The sequence below is a fragment of the Athene noctua genome, chromosome 1, assembly GCF_965140245.1.
Source record: "Athene noctua chromosome 1, bAthNoc1.hap1.1, whole genome shotgun sequence".
NCBI classification, from domain to species: Eukaryota; Metazoa; Chordata; class Aves; order Strigiformes; family Strigidae; genus Athene; species Athene noctua.
The window spans coordinates 82,312,986-82,332,488 of NC_134037.1; the positions used below are offsets into that span (position 1 = coordinate 82,312,986).

A 19,503-nucleotide genomic window follows, 5' to 3' on the forward strand; every position below is an offset into this window, starting at 1 on the left:
TGCCAATTTGTCCTTCAAATAGACACAAGCCTGCTCTTAGAACCATCGCACCATGTGAACAGAACAGCATACAGCTACACAGCCATTTATACAGCTAACCTTGTTCAGTTAAGATGATGACTTTTGCAATTAAGGTTGAACATCCCGTTAAGTTACCTGAATGTGTCTGGCAGTTCTGTGTGAGCAGGTGACTTCAGCCCCGGTGTTACTCAGACTGCCACGCTGTGGGCCTTTCTAGTTGTGCAGCCACCCAGGGGTGCGGTGTTCCCCCCTTACTCAGCCCAACAGTGGCACCCAGTGGTCAAGTGTTTTCATGAACACTGGGAAACAGCTGCTGCTCCCAAGTTCCCACCCACTGGATTTCCTGAACACAGGTAGGCGGTTTAAATGCACTGTTTGGCTATTGAGGTTCAAAATACTACCCACTATTTAAGCTGTCTAGAAAGCCTGAGACTACCACCGCTGGTGAAGACTAGCCAGAGCTAGGAAGAATGCACAGTACCTGAAAAGCTGCACAGAAGGCAGCGAGGCACGTCCAAACAGGAGACCAGGCTACTGTTAAGGTCAAACACCACAGCAAAACTGTTCTTTTAAAACACAAGCATGACACTTCAGGCAACAAGGTGTTTTATATGTCCTTTTTTGAATAGCTACAGACTGTGAAAGGATTCCTGGGCAAGAGAGGATTATTTTGCCCTTGATGATGCAGCTCTGCTTTTCTGAAGGTCCTAGTACTCAAGCTGATTTCTAGGAGTGTGATACAGCACATCAGACAAAGTCTACACATGATGCAGTCTCCCAAGAATCAAAGGCAGTGGCAGGGCTAACAAAGCCCCCAGACATTAAGAGGCATTCAGGAATCTCCATACTATGTTGTTTTCCATCAGTAGCCAGAAAAGGATGATGCTTCTGAGATTTGGGGCATTAACTGAACAGAAACACGTAGAGGTGAGCCCAAATACAAAGACCAGGACTAAACTCTGAAAGATTCCATTTAACATTCTTCCCTCTTACACAGAGAAATTGGTTTCAGGTGAGGTGACTCATATTTATAGTCTCTATAAATAAACAGAGAGGTCAAATGTCAGGACAGCACGTCAGAGAGATAAGGCAGAAGATAGGAAAAGCAAGCTATGAAGTGCAGAAAAAACAGCACGAATAGAACAAATGCTTTTCTCACTAAACCAATGCTGAACTGAAAGCATTATCAGAAAAGTCTGTGAACCTAAATTTTAGTAAATTTAAACTCCCCCATATTGTAGCATAAGGGATTGCGAGAAGGGGATTAAACTGACATTGGAATTAGACAGATCAATAGATAAAGATCAGATGAATGAAACTGACTTGTAACTCTTAGCCACTGCCTTACCATGAATTGCTCTGGTTTCTAAAAAACCCTATTACTTCTAACAAAGATATAAAATATTCAGCATTACAGTAGTTGAACTTCTTGAAAAAATTTAATGAGACAAATGCCTTCATAATACAGGTAAATTGTACATCGTAGATTACATGTTTATAAGTGAACTGAATTAGTCTTTTCGTAATTGGACAGTTTCCTCTTTAATTCCATCTTTTGTGACAATGCAAATCTTAAGTGCATCCCCAGTGTACACATCTCTCTCGGCAGCAGAAATAAAGACATCTTTAACCAGCTGCAAAGCCTTTTCCAGGGTCAGAGGTACATGTTCCACATTTTGCATGTTCTTGAAGCCAATCTAAGAAAAGATGAAAATACATTTTAAAGGAAGTATGATCCATCTAGCATGAAAGCTGTGTCATAGTCTCTGCGTTAGAATGGGCAGATTTAGACAAAAAGAAGAAATGGTTGGTCTGTTCTGGAAACCCAAAGCTGGCAATAGTATTCTTCCATACAGTTTACAGATGCCTGATCAGAACTATGCCAGTGCTGATACTCCTCAAAGTAACTAGAAGCAGATCCAGTGTACAGCCAGCACAGCTCCCCCACTCATTCAGCATATACAAGATCACAAGGAACATTCAGATCGGAGCTGATCTAATTCTTCAGAAACTTCTCACTGGGTTAGCAGTATCAGAACTGCACACATGCCTTTTCTCCAGCCGTTTGCTGTCAGGAACATTTCATAAAAGCAAATATTCCTCAACATACCTAGAATTCAAAAATAGCAGCCTATGTTGGAGTATAACCAGTTGTATTAAATAGTACATTTTAGCTGTTAAACTTAAGCATCAGAACAGGAAAAGGAGGGGAAAAGTCACTCACTTTGCCTCAAACCTGTAAACGATAAAAAGCTACTTATGACAACTTTGTTTCTGCAGAAGATTTTTTTTTTCTTCAGTTAACAAAGTTCAAAACTAAGTCAAAGCTGAGAATCTGGAGCTGTTTAAAGAAAAAAAAAAAAAGGAAATATTCTATTCCTTTCTCAGCTGATAAGAACAAAGAGCACTTACTGATTTTTTTAAGCACAGAAGTCACGTTGACATCAGGCTCAACTGACTAAATACCAACACCAATGTCAGAGAATGAAATGAGTAAAACATGCTTTGGCATTTCTGTCATTCAACAATTAACAGCTTCAATTAAATATGAAAATATTCTTCTAGTGTTTTTAAGACAGATTTAACTGAGTAAGTTTCCAGCAGTTTCATGCAAGAACATTCTTAGAAAATGCTGTCCGAGCTGTACAAAACTTAAGACTTTTAAACAAGTGTATGTTAAGTGATAAAATGTATTATATACACCTACTAATTCTGTCTTCTTATTTTAGTATTATTTCATCCAAAGTAACAGACATATTTATGGCATCAGCTAGGGGAAGAAAAAAGAAAAAAACAAGAGAAAACACACCCAAACCACTTCTACGGGAAACATAATTCCCCAATTAAAACATTTACCTGTATTTTAAACAGGCAGTCCACCGCTTGTGGCACATTAAAAACCTGAACAGATTCTAAAGCAAAACTTTGATTTCTCCTAAGAAGGTAAAGCCACACAATTTATAAATGTATGGATTAACAGTCCTACCTGTAATACATTTAAAAGTTCTCTCAAAAGTAATATTCCCCCAAAATAAAGCTACATTAATTTGAACATCACAAATATTTACTGAGATAATAAAAAGAAGGACACAAAAAAAAAAAAAAAAAAAAAAGAGAGAGAACTATTTTACCTGGTTATCAAGCAACGGTTGCAGCATGGCACTTGCTGATCCACCTGCTTTGAAAGAATCTCTCTGGTATGAGCCCACTGGGTCAAAGCTATATACTGCTCCTTTCCCTAAAAAAAGAAAAGTATGTAATCACAATCCAGAGACTCTTGATACTGATAAGCATTTACATCCAACCTAGCTCTCTCCAAAAGCAGTCTCTGAATTACCGCAGATCCCGGCAAGCTTTAACCAAGTAATACTGCGGTATGTTCAGACGATGCTTTCGACAGTAGGCTCGCTATGGTTGTGGCCCGGTACTATATGTAAGGCTATTTCCAATATTTAAGCTATAACCATGCTCTAACAGACATTCCCTACAGTACTTACCACAGAAAAAGTGCTGATGCAGAACAATCAAAGCAGAAGATTTGCTAGAGTGCAGTGCTGCACAAAGAGCTGTGCTGGTTCTAAAGCTAGCACAAAGAGGCAGTTTAGCCATTGTTCCTGAACGATACAGTTCTTGAATTATCTCCTGAGAGCGTGCTTGGATGCCTCTGCATCGCCTTCCCAGAACCTGGGATGATGCTCTGGTCTCTTACACACTTCCTGCTGGAGTCAGGCCAGGTTCTGCAAAGCTTACAAGCTTGCACCGCCATCAGAGATGTAGATGCTCTGAGGCATCTCCTTCCTCTTGAGGAAGACACGCTAACCAAGACACAGCAACTGGCCAAGCTCAGCCTTTCTGCTCAGACAGGCTGCACCTGATTTAATAAATGGGCCAGTGCACTTGGCAACACTGCACAGATCAGCCCTGAGAAAGCTAGCAGAGATCCAGAAAGTAACACTAAATCAAACCAAATCAATCTTGATGGACACAAATTAAGCCCATGAACGCAAACTTGCACTCTGATTCTTACCAGTTGCTACAGAACCCTCATAATCTTGAGATTTACCATTACGCGGGGCCAACTAATCCCTTTTCAGATTCCATATATACAGCCATGTCTTCAAAAGGCAGTGTAACTTAATGGTAACAACAAACTGGGGAACAGCTGAAATCATCCCAACAAGACCACCTCTGAGCTCCCGCTCAAAGCCAGAGAACACTGTATTTTAGCAACTCAAACAAATCATTGAGCAAGAGCCCAGTAAGTCCTGGAAGGGCTGTATGTTAAACTACAGCTTCTGTGTAGAAGTCACGATTTTCGTTAGAGTTAACATTTACAAGTACCTTTGTACAAACCTGTCTCTGGAGTAAATCTCCGTATTTAATAACCTCTACCACACTCACAGACCAAAGTAAAATATATACAATTTTACTTCTAACATCTTTAAAGACACAATTAAGAAATCCAGCAAAGTTGTTATGAAGTGTTCCAATCTAGAGTAAAGTGAGAGGTAAGCAATGTTAGCAGATTTCACTTGAAATCAAATAATTGTAACACAGTTTTTAGACTTTCAGATCTTCAGCAATAGAAAATCAAGTTAGCAGTGGCAACTGGGAAACAAATCAGATGCATAATAGGCATTTGACCTGTGTAAGTACCGTAATGCCTAAAGGTAGGTGTTAGGAATAGGAACACAAACTTTGTTAATTCCATCAGTACACCTGAGATGTAAAAGGATAGCTATCCACCCACAGAAATTTAGACCTATTCACCCACAGAAATTTAGACCCTCTTTTTTTCTTTTTTGTTTGAAGTCTTACCTTCTTCATCAAGTCCACCAATTATGTTGTAAACATAGTAAGGAAAGAAACGTCGAGAATACAGAATTGTAGACAGCATTGCTGCGATAGCCCCAGTCGTCATGGTCTTGTTATTGGAATGCTTGTACATCTGCAAGTGGTACAGCACATCCAAAAAGAAAGTCGAACACTAAATTTTACATTCCATCCGTATTACATTTTCTGTACCTCACTACAGAACAATCTGATGCTAAACAAGATTATTAACTACCACGACAACTGAAAACACACTGGTCTAAAAGTAAAGCCTTCTTACAGGCCAAAAATTAACATTTCTCCAAAGTTTTGCCTCTTTATAGATGTTACCTCATTAACATTATCTTCTCCAACTCTTTCATTCTTTAAATTTGTTATGTTACACTTAGTAAGAACACGGCATCAACTTCCCTTGGCTGGTCTTTTACTAGCAATACAACTATGATAAAAACACTTGAAGAAAACCAGCAAAAATTATACTTAAAACATATCATATTATTGGTCTCAAATGTGATAATAAAAGTTTACAAATACAGTAAGACAGTTAGCTACCTTCAATCTTGCTTCAATAATTTTAGTAAGGGTAAGGCAGTCACCATGGAAACCACTGCATCCAATGACCGTTTGTTCTGTTCTGTAAAATTTTGTTGTGATTTTAGATTTAGTATGAACTATACAACTTTGTTACACAGTATATTATTATGCAAACATAAAATGTATTTTCAGTGTCCTTAATGCAATCAAGAACAGTTGTCTAAAATGTAGTAACAGATATCTGGTGTATAAAAGGTAACTGTAACCTTCATCTTGGAGAGGACTCATTAAGTGCAAGACCACACAGATGTCTTTCTTCAATCCACTGACTTCCACAGCAAAACCAAAAAGAAATTCTTAATTTCCTCATGTACCCCTAACTCTAGCTATTATAATTCAGTCTTGCTAGAGGATCTGTTTTGAGATGGGGAGCCTGTTACATCATATCACTCAGGCCAGTGCTACGCCCTCTGGCCAGAGGGCTGCCTTAATATTGTAGGATGGTTATGTAACATTTATGTACCCTGCAGGTGGTTTTCTGTGTCAGCATGACAGCGGTTGTTACCTGGCTGCGGGTGCACTGTAGGTTAGCGATTCGCTCAGTTTCAAAATGTTTTATGAACACTAAGTACATGAATGCATGTTTGAAATTCAAATTCTAGTAAAATGGTTGAGTCTACAAATATTCACATGCACTTCCAGACTAACACAAAGCAGTCATTCAGAAAACAGTTTAAACTGAAGATCTTCTCTCAGCCTGTCACTAGAATTACACAAATCCATCACATGCAGTATGCAGACTGTACCACAGTAATTTCAATTTCTTTCTCTTTGATCAGAGAGTCAAAGATACAGTAAGGAGTTAGCCAGGAGAAACATAAGTTCATATGACCTTGTGTCATCAATTAAAAAAAAATGTTTAAAAAATCTATACACAGGTAATAGCAGCATACTCACTAAGCACCTGCTACAGTCAAAAGACTGTAAACAGTATGTATTTTTAAACCAAGGAATGCTACCTAAGTGAGTCAAGATAAGCAGAAAATGAGCATAAAAAGTTCAATAATGGAACAAGTGAGAGGTTTACCTCTCCTAAAACAAACATCTCTCCAAAGTGTCAGATGGTTCACTAGAGAGACACGGTACAACTGGCAGTAGCGGGCACACTTGCCTACCAACACCCAAGTTACTACCGGATTAAGTTTTGCTACAGTTAAGACAAAAGTTCTTCTGATTATCCAGCCAAAAAAACACCTAACTTACATTAAGCCTTGTATCATGCTAAAAAACATCCTGTTATCAGCTACCTTCCAGAGCATGCAACAAGAAATCTGGCTGTATACAAAACATCACATCTGGCATTACCGCAATAGTCACCATGACTCCAAAATCAATTTTGATAGCATAATTTTTCTGAGAATTCTGCTTAAAGTGATAGATCATTCCAGGCAGGTGACACGCTCAGCAATACAAAAGATCTTTCATCTGGTTCAGTTCTTACAAGATCTGGACTTACAGTTTGTAGCATTTTGGACTGTCCCGGCAGTGAATTGCATAACCTTCACTCAGTCGTGTGTCAGAAGCCACAATAGAAAAGTCTTCTCCAGCAATCGCCAATACAGTCCTTAAAGAAGAGTATTCACATAATCATTACCTTTAAAACAAATATTTTCTTTATCAACAGAGGGACAGACTAGATATTAGTTCTATATCCAGACTCACGTTTTGTCAAGCATCTTAGATTCCTTGCTATGTTTCCAACTATGCACATCCCTACATGTGACTCAATACTGGAAGATACTAGATACACTGAAAAAAATGTATGTAAATGATTCTCTATTTTGACTACAAACTGTATGGAAACTTAGTAAAACGGAATTTCTATTCAATTCAAGAACCATGCTCAATGGACTAGCAATTTTAGATGCCTGCTAATGAAAGAGCCTTCTAAAAAAGCTTGGCTCTCCAAGCAAAAACAGTAGTCCATCAAAGTACTAAGCATCACTATCACTACATTTAAGTTATCATCACTTTTTAAATCTAATGCTATCCCATGTTATTTACTTATAAATAACTAGTTTTGTGATTGCCACATGTGTGCTACTATTAAATAACAAACAGATGTACTTTTAAAAACAGTTATGCATTATTAAAAAAATAATAACAATCGAAATAACACTATCCTGGACAGATCCTGTCACCAACTCAGGACAAGCGTCTAAAACATCGCCTACCTTTAACAGTTAAGACAAGATAGCTTTCAACCCCGTTACAGGTTTAAAAGCAGGTAATACGACCATTACAGGGGTTTTTCTGAGCAACTATAAAGAAACAACCCTACGGAGAAAGGAAGCAGCTTATTTTAACCCGTAAAAGTTCTGGGAGCCCGAGTGTGCCAAAATCCACACGAACACGCAAGAACACCTAGAAGAGCTGCACGGATCCGCGGCACGCTGAGCCCAGGGCAAGGCCGAGACCAGCTCTCACCCGTACTGTCCCCCTTTCTCTAAAGAGGCGCTAGCAAGGGGAAACAAACCCTCACAAAGTGCCGGGGGGAGACAAGAATAAGACTAGAGAGAGTCAGCACCACCACCACTCTCCTCCGGCAAGAGGGTGCGCCTCAGCCCGCCCCACACCCTGCTGCGACTCCTCACCCTCCGTTAAAGGTGTAGGGCGAGAAGCGGTACTGCACGGGCGCGCCGAGCTCGTAGCCCATCTCAGGCCCAGAGTCCGCATAACCGGCGGTGGACAACATCTCTAGGGCGCAGCTCCGTGCTGTCTCACGGCAAAATGGCGGCACCGGAGCCGGAAGTAATGACCCACCGCTCTAGGATGGCGGCGGCACCTCCTCTCGTCTGCTCTGGAGGACGCGCAACCCCGCGCTAGGCAGGCGGTGGGGGGCGCTGGCGCGGTGCTGGCCGGTGCCTCGCTGTCACCGGCCCGTTCCTCGCCGGCGGGCAGCCTGCGGGCTCCGTGTGTGCCTGTCGCCGGAGGGCCTTTCCCAGCCTGGGCTTGGCGGGGTCCCTCAGGCACGGCGCGCGGCCCCGGCCCCGGCCCTTGCCCGGTCAGCCCCTGCCTTCTGGTCATGGAAGCGAGCAAGCTGATGGCAGCTGGGGGGAGGTGATCCAAGAGTCCCTTGTGTTCGGGCAGATGGGGAGCAGGGTGGCTCCTGCCCTGGAAAAGGAGAAACACTGTAAAGATTAAGGGTCTGGAGGCACACAAGGTCCTTGAGGTGGGTCGCGGAGTGCGGCGCCGGGCACCATAGCACGACTTGAAACAAGCGGCAAGAGCGGGGGTAGAAGCGCGAAGAGGTGCCGGGGCAGGCGGGCGGGGAGATGCCGGGGACGCATTGTGGCACCGGAGCCACGCGCGCCAACGCTGAGCGCTGCCGTGGAACAAGGGCCCCGGCTCGCCGGGGCACGGCGCTGCCCGGCGCCGCTCCCCGGGCTGGAAGGCCTGGCGCCGCCCGCCTACCCTCGCCCTCAGTGAAGATGGCGGCGGGGAGGGCGGTGTGGGCGCGCGGCGGAAGTGACGCGTTCTGGACGCGCCGGTGGCGCGGGCGCGGGGCGCAGCTCGGCTCCTGCGGGCGCTGTGCGGCGGGGTGGCGCCGGGAGCGGCAGGTACCGTGCGCGCCGCGACCGCCTCCCCCCACCCCCCCGCTCCTCCGCTGGGCCGCTGCACGCCCCGCAGCCCGCGGAGGCGGCGACGGCTGCCGGCGCCAGCGGGGCCGCCATGGCGCGGGCCGGGCCGGGCCTGGAGGGCGGGGGCGGTGCGCGGGGCCGGGCTCGCTCCGCACCTCCCCGCCGGGCCGGAGTCCTCCGGGGCCGGCCTGAGCCGCGGGGTGCGGTGGGGAGGTGGCGGCCGCCGCCCCTTCATGGGGCTCCAGCGCGGCTCGGGGGTGAGCGGCAGCCGTTGGTGCCGGAGGCGGGATGGCCGCGGTCACCGCCTTCCTCAGGGGAGGGAGGGCGGCCGGGTGGGGGTCGTGGCGGTGGCGCGGACGTGCCGGCGGGGTGGGCTGCGCGCTGCTGGGGCCGGTCTTCGGGCAGGTGGGGGGCCTGGATGGCGCGGAGAGGCGAAAGGGGTCGCCTCATGCCGGAACGGCTCTGCCCGAGCGCTGCCGTGTGCTAGGGGAGAGATCCTGGAAGGGGACTCGGGGGTGGGTCGGGGCCTGTTGGAGGCGTCCTCTGCCTCCGCGCTCTTACCTCGACAAAAATGTTCCCTAGCGTTTGTAGTGAAGGCGCGAGTAAGCCACGATTAGGTGGTTGCAAGGTGGTTGCAAGATGGACCTCTGCGTAGGTGGTGTCCTCGCTGCGGGCCCTGGCGTGCCTGGCATCTAGAGTTCTTACTAAACAGCTGGGCTGTCGAGGAGTTGGCTTTATTTCTTCTAGGGTAATGTTTAGGCTTCGAATTTACCCGTCTCCAGGTTGTAATGCCTGCATGCTCTGTTTGATACCTTCGCTGAGGGTAATAGATGGTAATATCTTACATTCATGGGGGGAAAAAAAGCATGCCTTTTCAGTTGCAGTATAAATATTAATGTAATTCTGAGCTCTAATATCTTTAAAAAAAAAAAAAAAAAAAGACTGAATAGGCTTTCTTCAGATTTTGAAGTGGTCTGCCTTTGGCCTAAAAATGACCTTCAGTATTTCTGACCAATAGGTATCTAGTTAAGAAAACTATATATTAGTAAGAAAATATTTGATATCAAGATGTAATGTTTAAATTCTCCACTTGTGCTGTACGTTTTCATAACACAACAACGGAGGTATAGTAAAAAAAAAAAAAAAAGTCATGCATACGTTTCACTTGTGTACCAGAAATTGGCTTTCACATATTTCTTTTTTTTCTCATAAAGCACATATCATTCTTGTTTGAAATCTGATAGTGCTTTATTTTATGGAAGTGGATGGAAGAGGGTTTCCTAGTTTTGATTTGACCAGCGATGCTTTTCCCATAGAAGAAACAGTATTTTTGGAAGCCCAAGCCTTAAAGTCGCCAGGAAGAGACTTACAAGCAATGTGTCAGTAAACTTGTCGGTTAGTAGTCAGGGGAATTAAATTCTAAAAATATGAGTGCTTTTCCAGCTAAAGCAAAGCTTGGAGTAGAAGGACCATTAACAGCTTGAGATGTTTGTGAAGGAGCATTCGGTTAGACAGGGGCTTGCTCATGTGAGTCATGTTACTTGCCAGGGACTTCAGCAGAAACGTGCTGTAAAGTTTCTACAGTGTGTGTCTGAAAAAGGTTATTTTTATGGATTGTGCGTGTGTGTGTGCACGTGTGTGTGAATGTTCTTCTATCTATTTGTACGTGGGTGTCTCTTATCTAACTCAGCAGCTGATGGGTTTGTTTTTGGTTTTGTGTTTAGATATTGTTCTCAAGATACTACTTTTTCTTTTTTTCAGGCTTTGATTAGTATTTTAGACTTATAACACACATTTCTCTGGAGCTGATGTTTTCCTAACACTTTCAGCTTGGCTTAAAAAGCTACTTTGCTGGAATGTTTTAAAGGGTTAAAAACCCGCTAGGATTTGAAGTTAATTTAAATTAATTGAAGGAAATACTTCTGGCCTCACCAAAGAAATAACTGGAATCATGGATCAGAACAACAGCTTGCCACCCTACGCTCAAGGCTTAGCCTCCCCTCAGGTAAAAACAAATTATTTAATATGCAACTGTGATCTGAATTTTTTTGTGAAAGTGTTTTCTGTTTCTTGCATGTAACTTTAGGTTTTTTGTTTGCAGATCTGAAAAATTCTGCTAGGTATTGAATAATACTAGTATAAAGCAGAATTTTAAAACTGTCATTTTGTATATCTAGACGTATAAGAAATATGAAGATCTATGGGGTTCCTTTAAGCTGAAACATGACTGACAAGTTGGAAATACTAATTTAATTTTGGTGGTTGCCCTTTGTCATACCTAATGAACTGTCACTGTGTTATGAATGCATCTGGTACGATGGACACAGTCTGTTCAAACAATTGCAAGTTAAGTTGTGGGTCCAAGTTGAGACATGCTTGCGAGGTAGCGTGAGAAGTCTGTCAGCATCCCTGGCTGGAGGTGAACCATGGGGGAGTGGACAGATCCCTAGAGGTAATATTTTATTCTGTAGAACTGTATTTCCAAAGGTTTTCTGGTTTTAGTGAGTTACTGCTATATGCCTCAGGTTTGGTACAATCACGTTGATATATTTTTAGATTCCTCTTGAAAACTTTTTCTCTTAAAAACAAAATGGAGTCAACAGGATCTGTGGTTTCTGTTTCATGCTTTCTTCTGCAGGGTGCAATGACTCCAGGAATTCCAATTTTTAGCCCGATGATGCCATATGGCACAGGACTGACACCACAGCCTGTCCAGAGCACCAATAGTCTGTCCATCCTAGAGGAACAGCAGCGGCAGCAGCAGCAGCAACAAGCAGCACAGCAATCTACATCACAGCAAGCGACACAGGGAACGTCTGGTCAAACTCCCCAGCTCTTCCACTCACAGACTCTTACCACAGCCCCTTTACCGGGAACCACACCTCTGTACCCCTCTCCAATGACTCCGATGACTCCAATAACTCCTGCAACACCGGCATCCGAGAGCTCTGGGATAGTGCCACAGCTACAGTGAGTGTCCCCTGTGTTAGTGCAGCATGCACTTTCTCAGATGGAGCTTTATTTAAAGACCTAGGATGAAAGCCACATCAGGGTCTGAGCAGTGCATTTTGGTGGGAAGGGAGGTCCTGAGGATTTATGGGTCTTCTCTAGCAATATGAGTAATTTTTGCTTTTATTTTTAGCTTGGTTTCGTTACTAAACCACTTAGTAATATAAACAGTTTCTTAGCGATTTGTCAGCCATACGTATTTCAAGCATACCAGTGGAGGATGTTACATATGTCTTCATTTAGCACCACTGTAACCTTTAAATCTATGTACTTTGGGAGTTCATCGTGCTTTAGCTATAAAGTAATCTGGGTTGATAATCTGTACTTCAAAATATATGTACCTGGAAACATGCTCTCCTTTGTAATTTACTGGATATTTGTGACCTGTTCACAAAAAAGCAAATAAATCCACTTTACTGTGCATAGAACTTTGTTAGTGAGACACTAAAGAAGAATACAGGGACGGTCACAGCTGGACGGGGATTAGAAGGGCAGAGGGGAAGAAACGAGTTGCTAGTCTAGGAGCTAGAGCTGAGTTGTACTTAATATTCCATGTTCCATTTTCTAGTTCATGGCTACAGCTGAGTTTAAGGGAAGACAACCTAGAACTAATTGAAGGTTTAAGTATGAAAGTATCTTCACTGAACTTGAGTTTTAGAGACTTTTACAGCAATTTACAGACAGCCCGAAGAGAAATGGTTGATAATGTGACTTTAGCACTGAAAGAGCAATCCCTTGAATTTCTTTTTTTCCACTGAGGATCTTTGAGATTTCAGGAGCTTCCCAGAAAACAAGTTTCCAAGGAAATTTTGCACCTAGGAACTTCTCTTAAATTTTCTAGAGACCAGCTATCCTTTCACCTGGCAATGGGTTTACCTCCCAGGTCATTCCCACTTAGTCCTGTGCCTCTTCTTCCTCCTTGAAGGCCATACCAAGGAAAATTTCAGATGGTACTATTTCTGCCTCATTTTCTCCTGTTTCCAGCAGCTTCTCTGATTGTGGTGGGGGCTCTCAGCATCAAGAATTTTTCCTGCCAAACTGAAATAGAGATTCTTCTCATGAGACGCTTTTCATAATAGCTGGCAGATAAGGAGGAATCGCAATCATGCCTTAGGAGCTACTGCCCCACAAAAGGAGGTTCCTGAGCCAAATCACTGTTCAGTGCTCCTGTCGGTAGGAAAGATGTCACTCAAACTCACTTGGAGAAACAAATTTAAAAAAAAAAAAATCAAGCTTGGTTAAAAATGAGGAAGACACATGAGTTATTTATTGTCTTTTTAATGTATTTCTCTGAACTGTCTTCAGGAATATCGTGTCCACGGTGAATCTTGGTTGCAAACTTGACCTGAAAACTATTGCGCTCCGTGCCCGAAATGCTGAATATAATCCCAAGGTAAGAGAAGTGTGTTAGAGTTCATCTTATAACAGATATGTCAAAGGCACAAGGTTGTGGGTGTATTTGCTGTGATAGATTGGAAAACCTTCCTGCTATAGATGCTGTTTTGTACTTTATTGAAGATTTCTTTTTTAACTAAGCTCAGGACATTCTGTCAAATTAATAAAAAGCGTTTTTATGCTGATTTAGCCATGTTTTGCATGAGGTTGTAATTTGGTAGATTTAGAAAGAACACAGCACATTTAGGAGGAACCTAACCAACAGTGTCATACACTGGCTTAACTGTTTGTTGTAGAGCTGGTCTCTGCTACTATTCATATGGGCATGTTTGCTCACAGGGCTCAGAAAGTTCCTTTTTCATATTACTGTGAAATCTCTGATGATTACGACTTGTTCCCTGTCTCCCAGCAAGGTGAAAGGAAGGAAGAATTCAACTCCTGGGCTCCTGCCAGAGTGACAGTTGTTCTGTATATGCTGTAGCTTCCTTCACCTGGCTGGTCCCCTGGAATTCTTGGGGTCACAGCGCAGTCACTTAGTTTTTACCATCCTGCCTCCCCTCTGAGCTCTGTTCCTTGCTCCTGATGGTTAGGTTTGGTGGAACAGCAAAATGAAATTGATTTTTTTGCATGCTGACTTCTAAGTTGCCTGCTGCTTCTAAATAGCAGTCTGTTAAACTGTGGGGTTCTTTTAGCTCGGAGAAACTTCAAACAACAGCAGAGGACCTGGAGCATTGAATCAAATTCATGTCACTTCTCTTTCGGGTGGCTCTCTTGGAAATGTTACCTTTGCAACCACAGTAGTTGGACAGTCTTCATAATAAAAGTTTAGATGTTGTGTAGTTGAATTGACTTGCCTTGGGAAGGCTTCAGTTCTCCTGGAGAGCGTTTTGGGGGTTTTTTTAGTATTTGGTATTTTGCTGCGGTTTACCTGAACTCTGCTCTCAAAGATTAAAGCACGCATATGTGATAAATAACTCTGTTACTGTAAGTTTTTATCAGTGATGCTGTTACATAACTAACTGCATGTAAGATATTAGTGCAGCAAAAATTTGAGCATTGCCGTGGTAATTTTTAAGGTGGGGGTAGGTGGCTGTGTAAAACTTGCAGCTAGAATAATCAATACGAAATGCTGTTTCCACAGCAGAGAGAAAGAAGGGTTATGTAACACACTCCTGACTTTTAGTCAGTACATTCATCTATCAAAGGAAGAAGTTGCTTGGCTGTATTATTCAAGCCATATTTTGACAAAAGTGCTGTCAGGTAATCCATGCTACCACCTTGGTTATGTCAGCCGAACAGTTTACAGGACTGCGTGTTGAGCTGATCCAAGTTAAACATAACAGGTAAACAGGGTTTTGTGTGTGTGTATGCCCACATCAGTTTCCAGTATCTCTTGTTTCAGAGAGTTTAAGAATATTTGGAAATGCAGGCAGAGATGTTACAGTACTTAGAATATAAAAGCTGGCACTGTCCAGGCTGCTGTGTTCTGCTGTGGTAGTGGAGATGACTTCCGTTTACACAGAACTTTGATCTCCAGCTGTTCTGTTTGTTGGTATTCTAATGCTGTACAATTTTTTAAGACATGGAAACAAGACAGATCCTAAAATATTTGCAGGTAGTCTTCCATCCTGCCTATAATAGATAAAATTTCAAGATGTGTTGAGGCAATTATTTTTTATTTATTTTTAAGATTTTCTCTACTGCTCAGCTGCAAATGTTAGCATTACTTATATGTTGTATATACAGTAATGAGAGATGAGCTTAGTAAATTAGGAATGCAATGGTAAATATGCTTCCTGTGTGACTTTACCTTTCAGTGTGTGTGTTTGAAGATACTTATGATTTAAGCATTTCAAGGAAATTTTGAGTGATCTATATTTGAACTTTGTATTTCTTTGCAATACAGTGTAACTTGATACTTAGATTATGCAAGTTTGGTTTTAATGTAATGATTACAGCAATATATCACTAACAGTCTCAATGCTCATATTTCAGCGTTTTGCTGCTGTTATTATGAGAATAAGAGAACCACGTACTACTGCACTTATATTCAGCTCTGGAAAAATGGTATGCACAGGAGCAAAAAGGTATGTTTAGCAAACTAATTCAGGCTGTCTTCTTTCGTACCATCGTGCTTTAGAAATACTATTATTTGTATATGGTATTTGTATATATACAACAAAGTTGTACAACCAAGCTTGCTCCCCAGTTATTTCAAATAAACTAATATACGTTTCTACACAAAATGTCCTCATGACTGAAAGTACTTCCCTATGAAAGGGGAAATAGTTTTGTTTCTGAAGCTCTTTCATACAGTCTGATAAACTTGTTTGTGGAGGCTGTTACATTCACTTTTTGGCTTTGCAATTATCTTTTTTCCTAATAATTTAAAAATTTCAATGACTTTACACTGGAACTACTTAAATGGTAGGGGCGGTGGCAGAGGAAGAGTGATTTTTATATTTGAGTAGTTTCATTCATCACAGGCCAAGAGCTCCACGTCTCTGGTCCCTGTAGTCTGATCTGTTCTTAACATGTTCACTGAAGCATGAGAATTGAAAACTAAACATAACCTTAACTCCAGTGGGCAGGAGAGAAACTCTGCTCTAAAGAAGTCTGTTAAGAATTCAGAAGGAATAAGCTAATGAGCAGAGATGAATGAGTAGAGCTGTACAGGAAACACTTTCTCTGCCTGGTGATGCTTGAAGTTCAAGTTGTCTTACGCTGCATTAAGAACAACCAGATCCTCAACTGTTTACAAAACTGAAGCAAACAGAGTTCTGCAGCAGTGCATAAGGCTGTGCAGTTGTGTTAAAGCCAGGTTTGAATGCCTGGGTTGAATCGAGCAGGGGATTTGGGCAGTTTACGGATATTTTATAGAAGGATGCACTTTCTAGCAGTAGTAGTTCAGAGTTGTTCTATACTGAAAACTTAAGTAACAGTTTTCACGTCTTATTAGAGGGTCTTGAGTTGATATTTTTAAGAGTGAAATATGTGGATTTATAATTTACTGTTTTCTGCCTCGTGAACAGTGAGTACACCATTAATGGTGTTAAAGATCCTAGTACCAAAATTAGCATGCAAACCAGTGCTAGTTGTCAATTTTGAATGTAAGAATTTTGCATGTGACCTTCCCCTCCCCCACAACACACATTTTTTTGTCCTAGTTACGTATTTGTGGTTTAATGCTATTTGCTTGAAGTAGTATTTAACTTAGGAAATAATATGGGTATCCTTTTCTCACTTCAGTGAGGAGCAATCCAGATTGGCAGCAAGGAAGTATGCAAGAGTTGTTCAGAAACTGGGTTTTCCTGCAAAATTTTTGGATTTTAAAATTCAGAACATGGTGGGCAGCTGTGATGTGAAATTTCCCATCAGATTAGAAGGATTGGTACTCACACACCAGCAGTTCAGCAGGTAAAAAAAAAAAAAAAAAAAAAAAAAAGGCTTGCTTATATTTCATTCTTCCTAGCTTAGAGAGTGCTGTCTCATGAGATTATTCCCTTGCATCAGAAGGAAACCTGCATCTTTGTTCCCACTGCTGCTCTGCCTCGGGTTTAACAGAGGTTGCCCAGTAGGAACCCATCAGAATGATCTTCCCTGCTACTTTCTCAAGTTTCAGTGAAGTCTGCATCTGCTCTGCCCCTTCTTGCAGTCCTGCCGGTGAAAAACTGGAACATGTGTCTGCAAGCACATATAAACACTCACTCCCTTCTCTTACAGCTACGAGCCTGAATTGTTTCCTGGCTTAATCTACAGAATGATCAAGCCGCGCATTGTTCTGCTTATTTTTGTTTCTGGAAAAGTGGTTTTAACTGGTAAGTGCAAACAGTATCTCACTCCCATAGGTTAGATTTAGGCTGCATTACAGAGAACATGCAATGAGACCAGAGGAATGAAAGCTGCTACATACTTTCTTTAGAGGCGTCAGTACTGACAAAGAACAGATAGTACAATATTCTGTGATGAGAATGCACAAAGCAAACCCCACATTTGGCTAAATCCACATAAGCAATGATCATGAATCCTAGTTAAGTACGCAGGTGCCCAAAAAGCTCTAAGAACGCAGGTAACGTTTCTGGCAAAATCTGAGTGAGTCTGTGTGTGCTGGGTGTGTCTAACTGAGCTAACTGTTCTTTGACAGCTTGCCTGGAGGCTGCTGCCTTTCTCCTTTGATACAGCAGCCAAAGAAGGGGAGATACCTGGGCTCTAGAACCTCCTCAGCCTCAGGCACCCTTCCTTTTGCCCTCGTGCTGAGTCTTGCTGTGGAGAAAAAGACCCAGGAGTATCGCAGACAAGAGGAGGAGCAGGAGCGTGTCCCTGCAGTATGGCAAGTGGCAGGCCTCTGCTGCCAGAGCTTGCTCCCCACGAGGGTCACACTCAAAAAAAAGCTCCACCAGTTAGACCTTTCAGCAGACACATCCTATGGGGCTGCACTTCGGAGTTGGGTCTCCTGTGGAAATTATGTCTAGGAAAATGCCGTTTGCAAGTATAGTGTAAGCATGAAGATGCTAAGGAGAGTTTTTACCAGTTATCAGAATAAACAGTGAGAAGGCTGGTAATGTGTGCTCTGTATGAAACGTGTATTGGAGGAAAAAAAGGGGATTTATGGATGCATAAAAACAGGGATTTATGGATATGCATAGGTTTTTATGTAGAGTTGCATTCTAATAAACATTCTAAAAGCTAAAATTAAGTATGTGGTGAAAGGTACAAACTAACTTTATTCCCTCTTTTTCTAGGTGCTAAAGTACGAGCAGAAATCTATGAAGCATTCGAAAACATCTACCCCATTTTAAAGGGATTCAGGAAGACAACGTAACAGTTTCTACATCTTTTGGAGAAATCAGGGGTATATTTTAAAAGGTATTGCGTATGGCACAGCAGTAACAAGAGATGGACTTCCAGTGAAGCTGCAACACCAGGACTTGGACTATTTCCCAGTTAGTGCCTACTTCCCTGATGCTCGAGGGGAGCTGTATTCTTGATTATGTCTACTGAGTTACTGTGAGTTGCTTTACTGGGCTGTTCCTGGAGCAGTCCCTCCCAAGTTTTATTTATATTCTAGCTTTTGAATAGTTTTAATGCCAGTTCTATTAATAGAAAATCCGTAAGTTGGTTTAAAAAACAAACGCAACTGTGTCACTCAGTGTATAAACCACTTAAATTGCCATGTATATATGTTTTAACTTCCTTCCATATGACCATAGTTTTTATAATTTTCAGAACTTAAGCTTTTAAATTTTTTCAATTTTAAATTTCTTTGGTGCCAGACACATTCCCTCTTTCCAGTATTAAGCAAGACAGAATAAATTTATTAATGAAAATGGCTCACTGTACATATATATAATATATACCTTCCTTCTCTTTCCTCTTTCAGCTCCACATGTACAATAAACCCTCTTTGTACAATTATGGGAACTGTCTTAATGAATTTTAAAATTACCCAGCTGGTAGAGTGAAATACATTGAAATATTTTTTTTTTTAATTTAATCTCGATTTTTCAATAGCACATGCACTACTGTGACTTGTCATTTTGAGAGAAATCTTAACAATGCTCTGACTTGCTTACCAGCAGTCACATCCTTGGCAACATCTAGCTTGACTATTTCTATTACGTTAAAGCGAAAGAGGTGACTGGTTAAAGAAGTTTGTGTTGAAGTGTGTGTTGCCTTATGTCCAACAGATGGGATTTATGCAAGTCTTAAATAGCTACACTGGGCTGAATTGGAACAAAAGATCCCTGCTTAGCTTCTAGAATTTCTTCAAATTACTACTTTTGTATTTTACCAACTATGACAGTCTCACTATATTAGTGTTCCTGTAAAGTGTCAAGGTCCTTCCGACTGGAGTCAGTATGTACATAATCTTCCCTCTGAACTGTGCTTGAAGCTTAATGGGCTGAGAACTAAAAATAAACTTTTTTTTTCCAGTAATAGTAACCTCCTTTCTATGACTTGCACATTCTTTCAAACAGCTTTTATCTAAAACTAACCCAACTGTAACCATGGTCTCATTATTTGTCATTGCAGACAAAATGAAGTTTAGTTTTGGCTGGCATTGCTACTG

The 19,503-nt window shown here is 42.0% G+C and overlaps 2 protein-coding genes across 4 annotated transcripts; one reads left to right on the forward strand and one right to left on the reverse strand.

The window, feature by feature from the left end:
• Positions 1 to 1,441: 1,441 nt before the first annotated feature.
• On the reverse strand, positions 1,442 to 8,203 carry PSMB1 (proteasome 20S subunit beta 1). The gene is made up of 6 exons (XM_074896698.1): positions 8,043 to 8,203; positions 6,905 to 7,012; positions 5,407 to 5,488; positions 4,840 to 4,969; positions 3,153 to 3,259; positions 1,442 to 1,718 (listed from the first exon to the last, which is right to left on the reverse strand). Exons 1-6 carry the CDS (start codon positions 8,141 to 8,143, stop codon positions 1,533 to 1,535), a joined length of 714 nt encoding a protein of 237 aa, XP_074752799.1. The 5' UTR covers positions 8,144 to 8,203; the 3' UTR covers positions 1,442 to 1,532.
• Positions 8,204 to 8,228: 25 nt separating this feature from the next.
• TBP (TATA-box binding protein) lies at positions 8,229 to 19,370 on the forward strand. Of its 3 annotated transcripts, none has more exons than XM_074896694.1 (8): positions 8,229 to 8,620; positions 10,791 to 11,034; positions 11,668 to 11,999; positions 13,344 to 13,431; positions 15,429 to 15,520; positions 16,683 to 16,850; positions 17,157 to 17,251; positions 18,176 to 19,370. In XM_074896694.1, exons 2-8 carry the CDS (start codon positions 10,981 to 10,983, stop codon positions 18,253 to 18,255), a joined length of 909 nt encoding a protein of 302 aa, XP_074752795.1. In that variant the 5' UTR covers positions 8,229 to 8,620; positions 10,791 to 10,980; the 3' UTR covers positions 18,256 to 19,370. The 3 variants fall into 3 exon arrangements, with proteins under 3 accessions (XP_074752795.1, XP_074752794.1, XP_074752798.1); XM_074896693.1 differs by lacking the exon at positions 8,229 to 8,620 and adding an exon at positions 8,947 to 9,008; XM_074896697.1 differs by lacking the exon at positions 8,229 to 8,620 and having other exon boundaries at positions 10,045 to 11,034.
• The last annotated feature ends 133 nt before the right edge of the window (positions 19,371 to 19,503 follow it).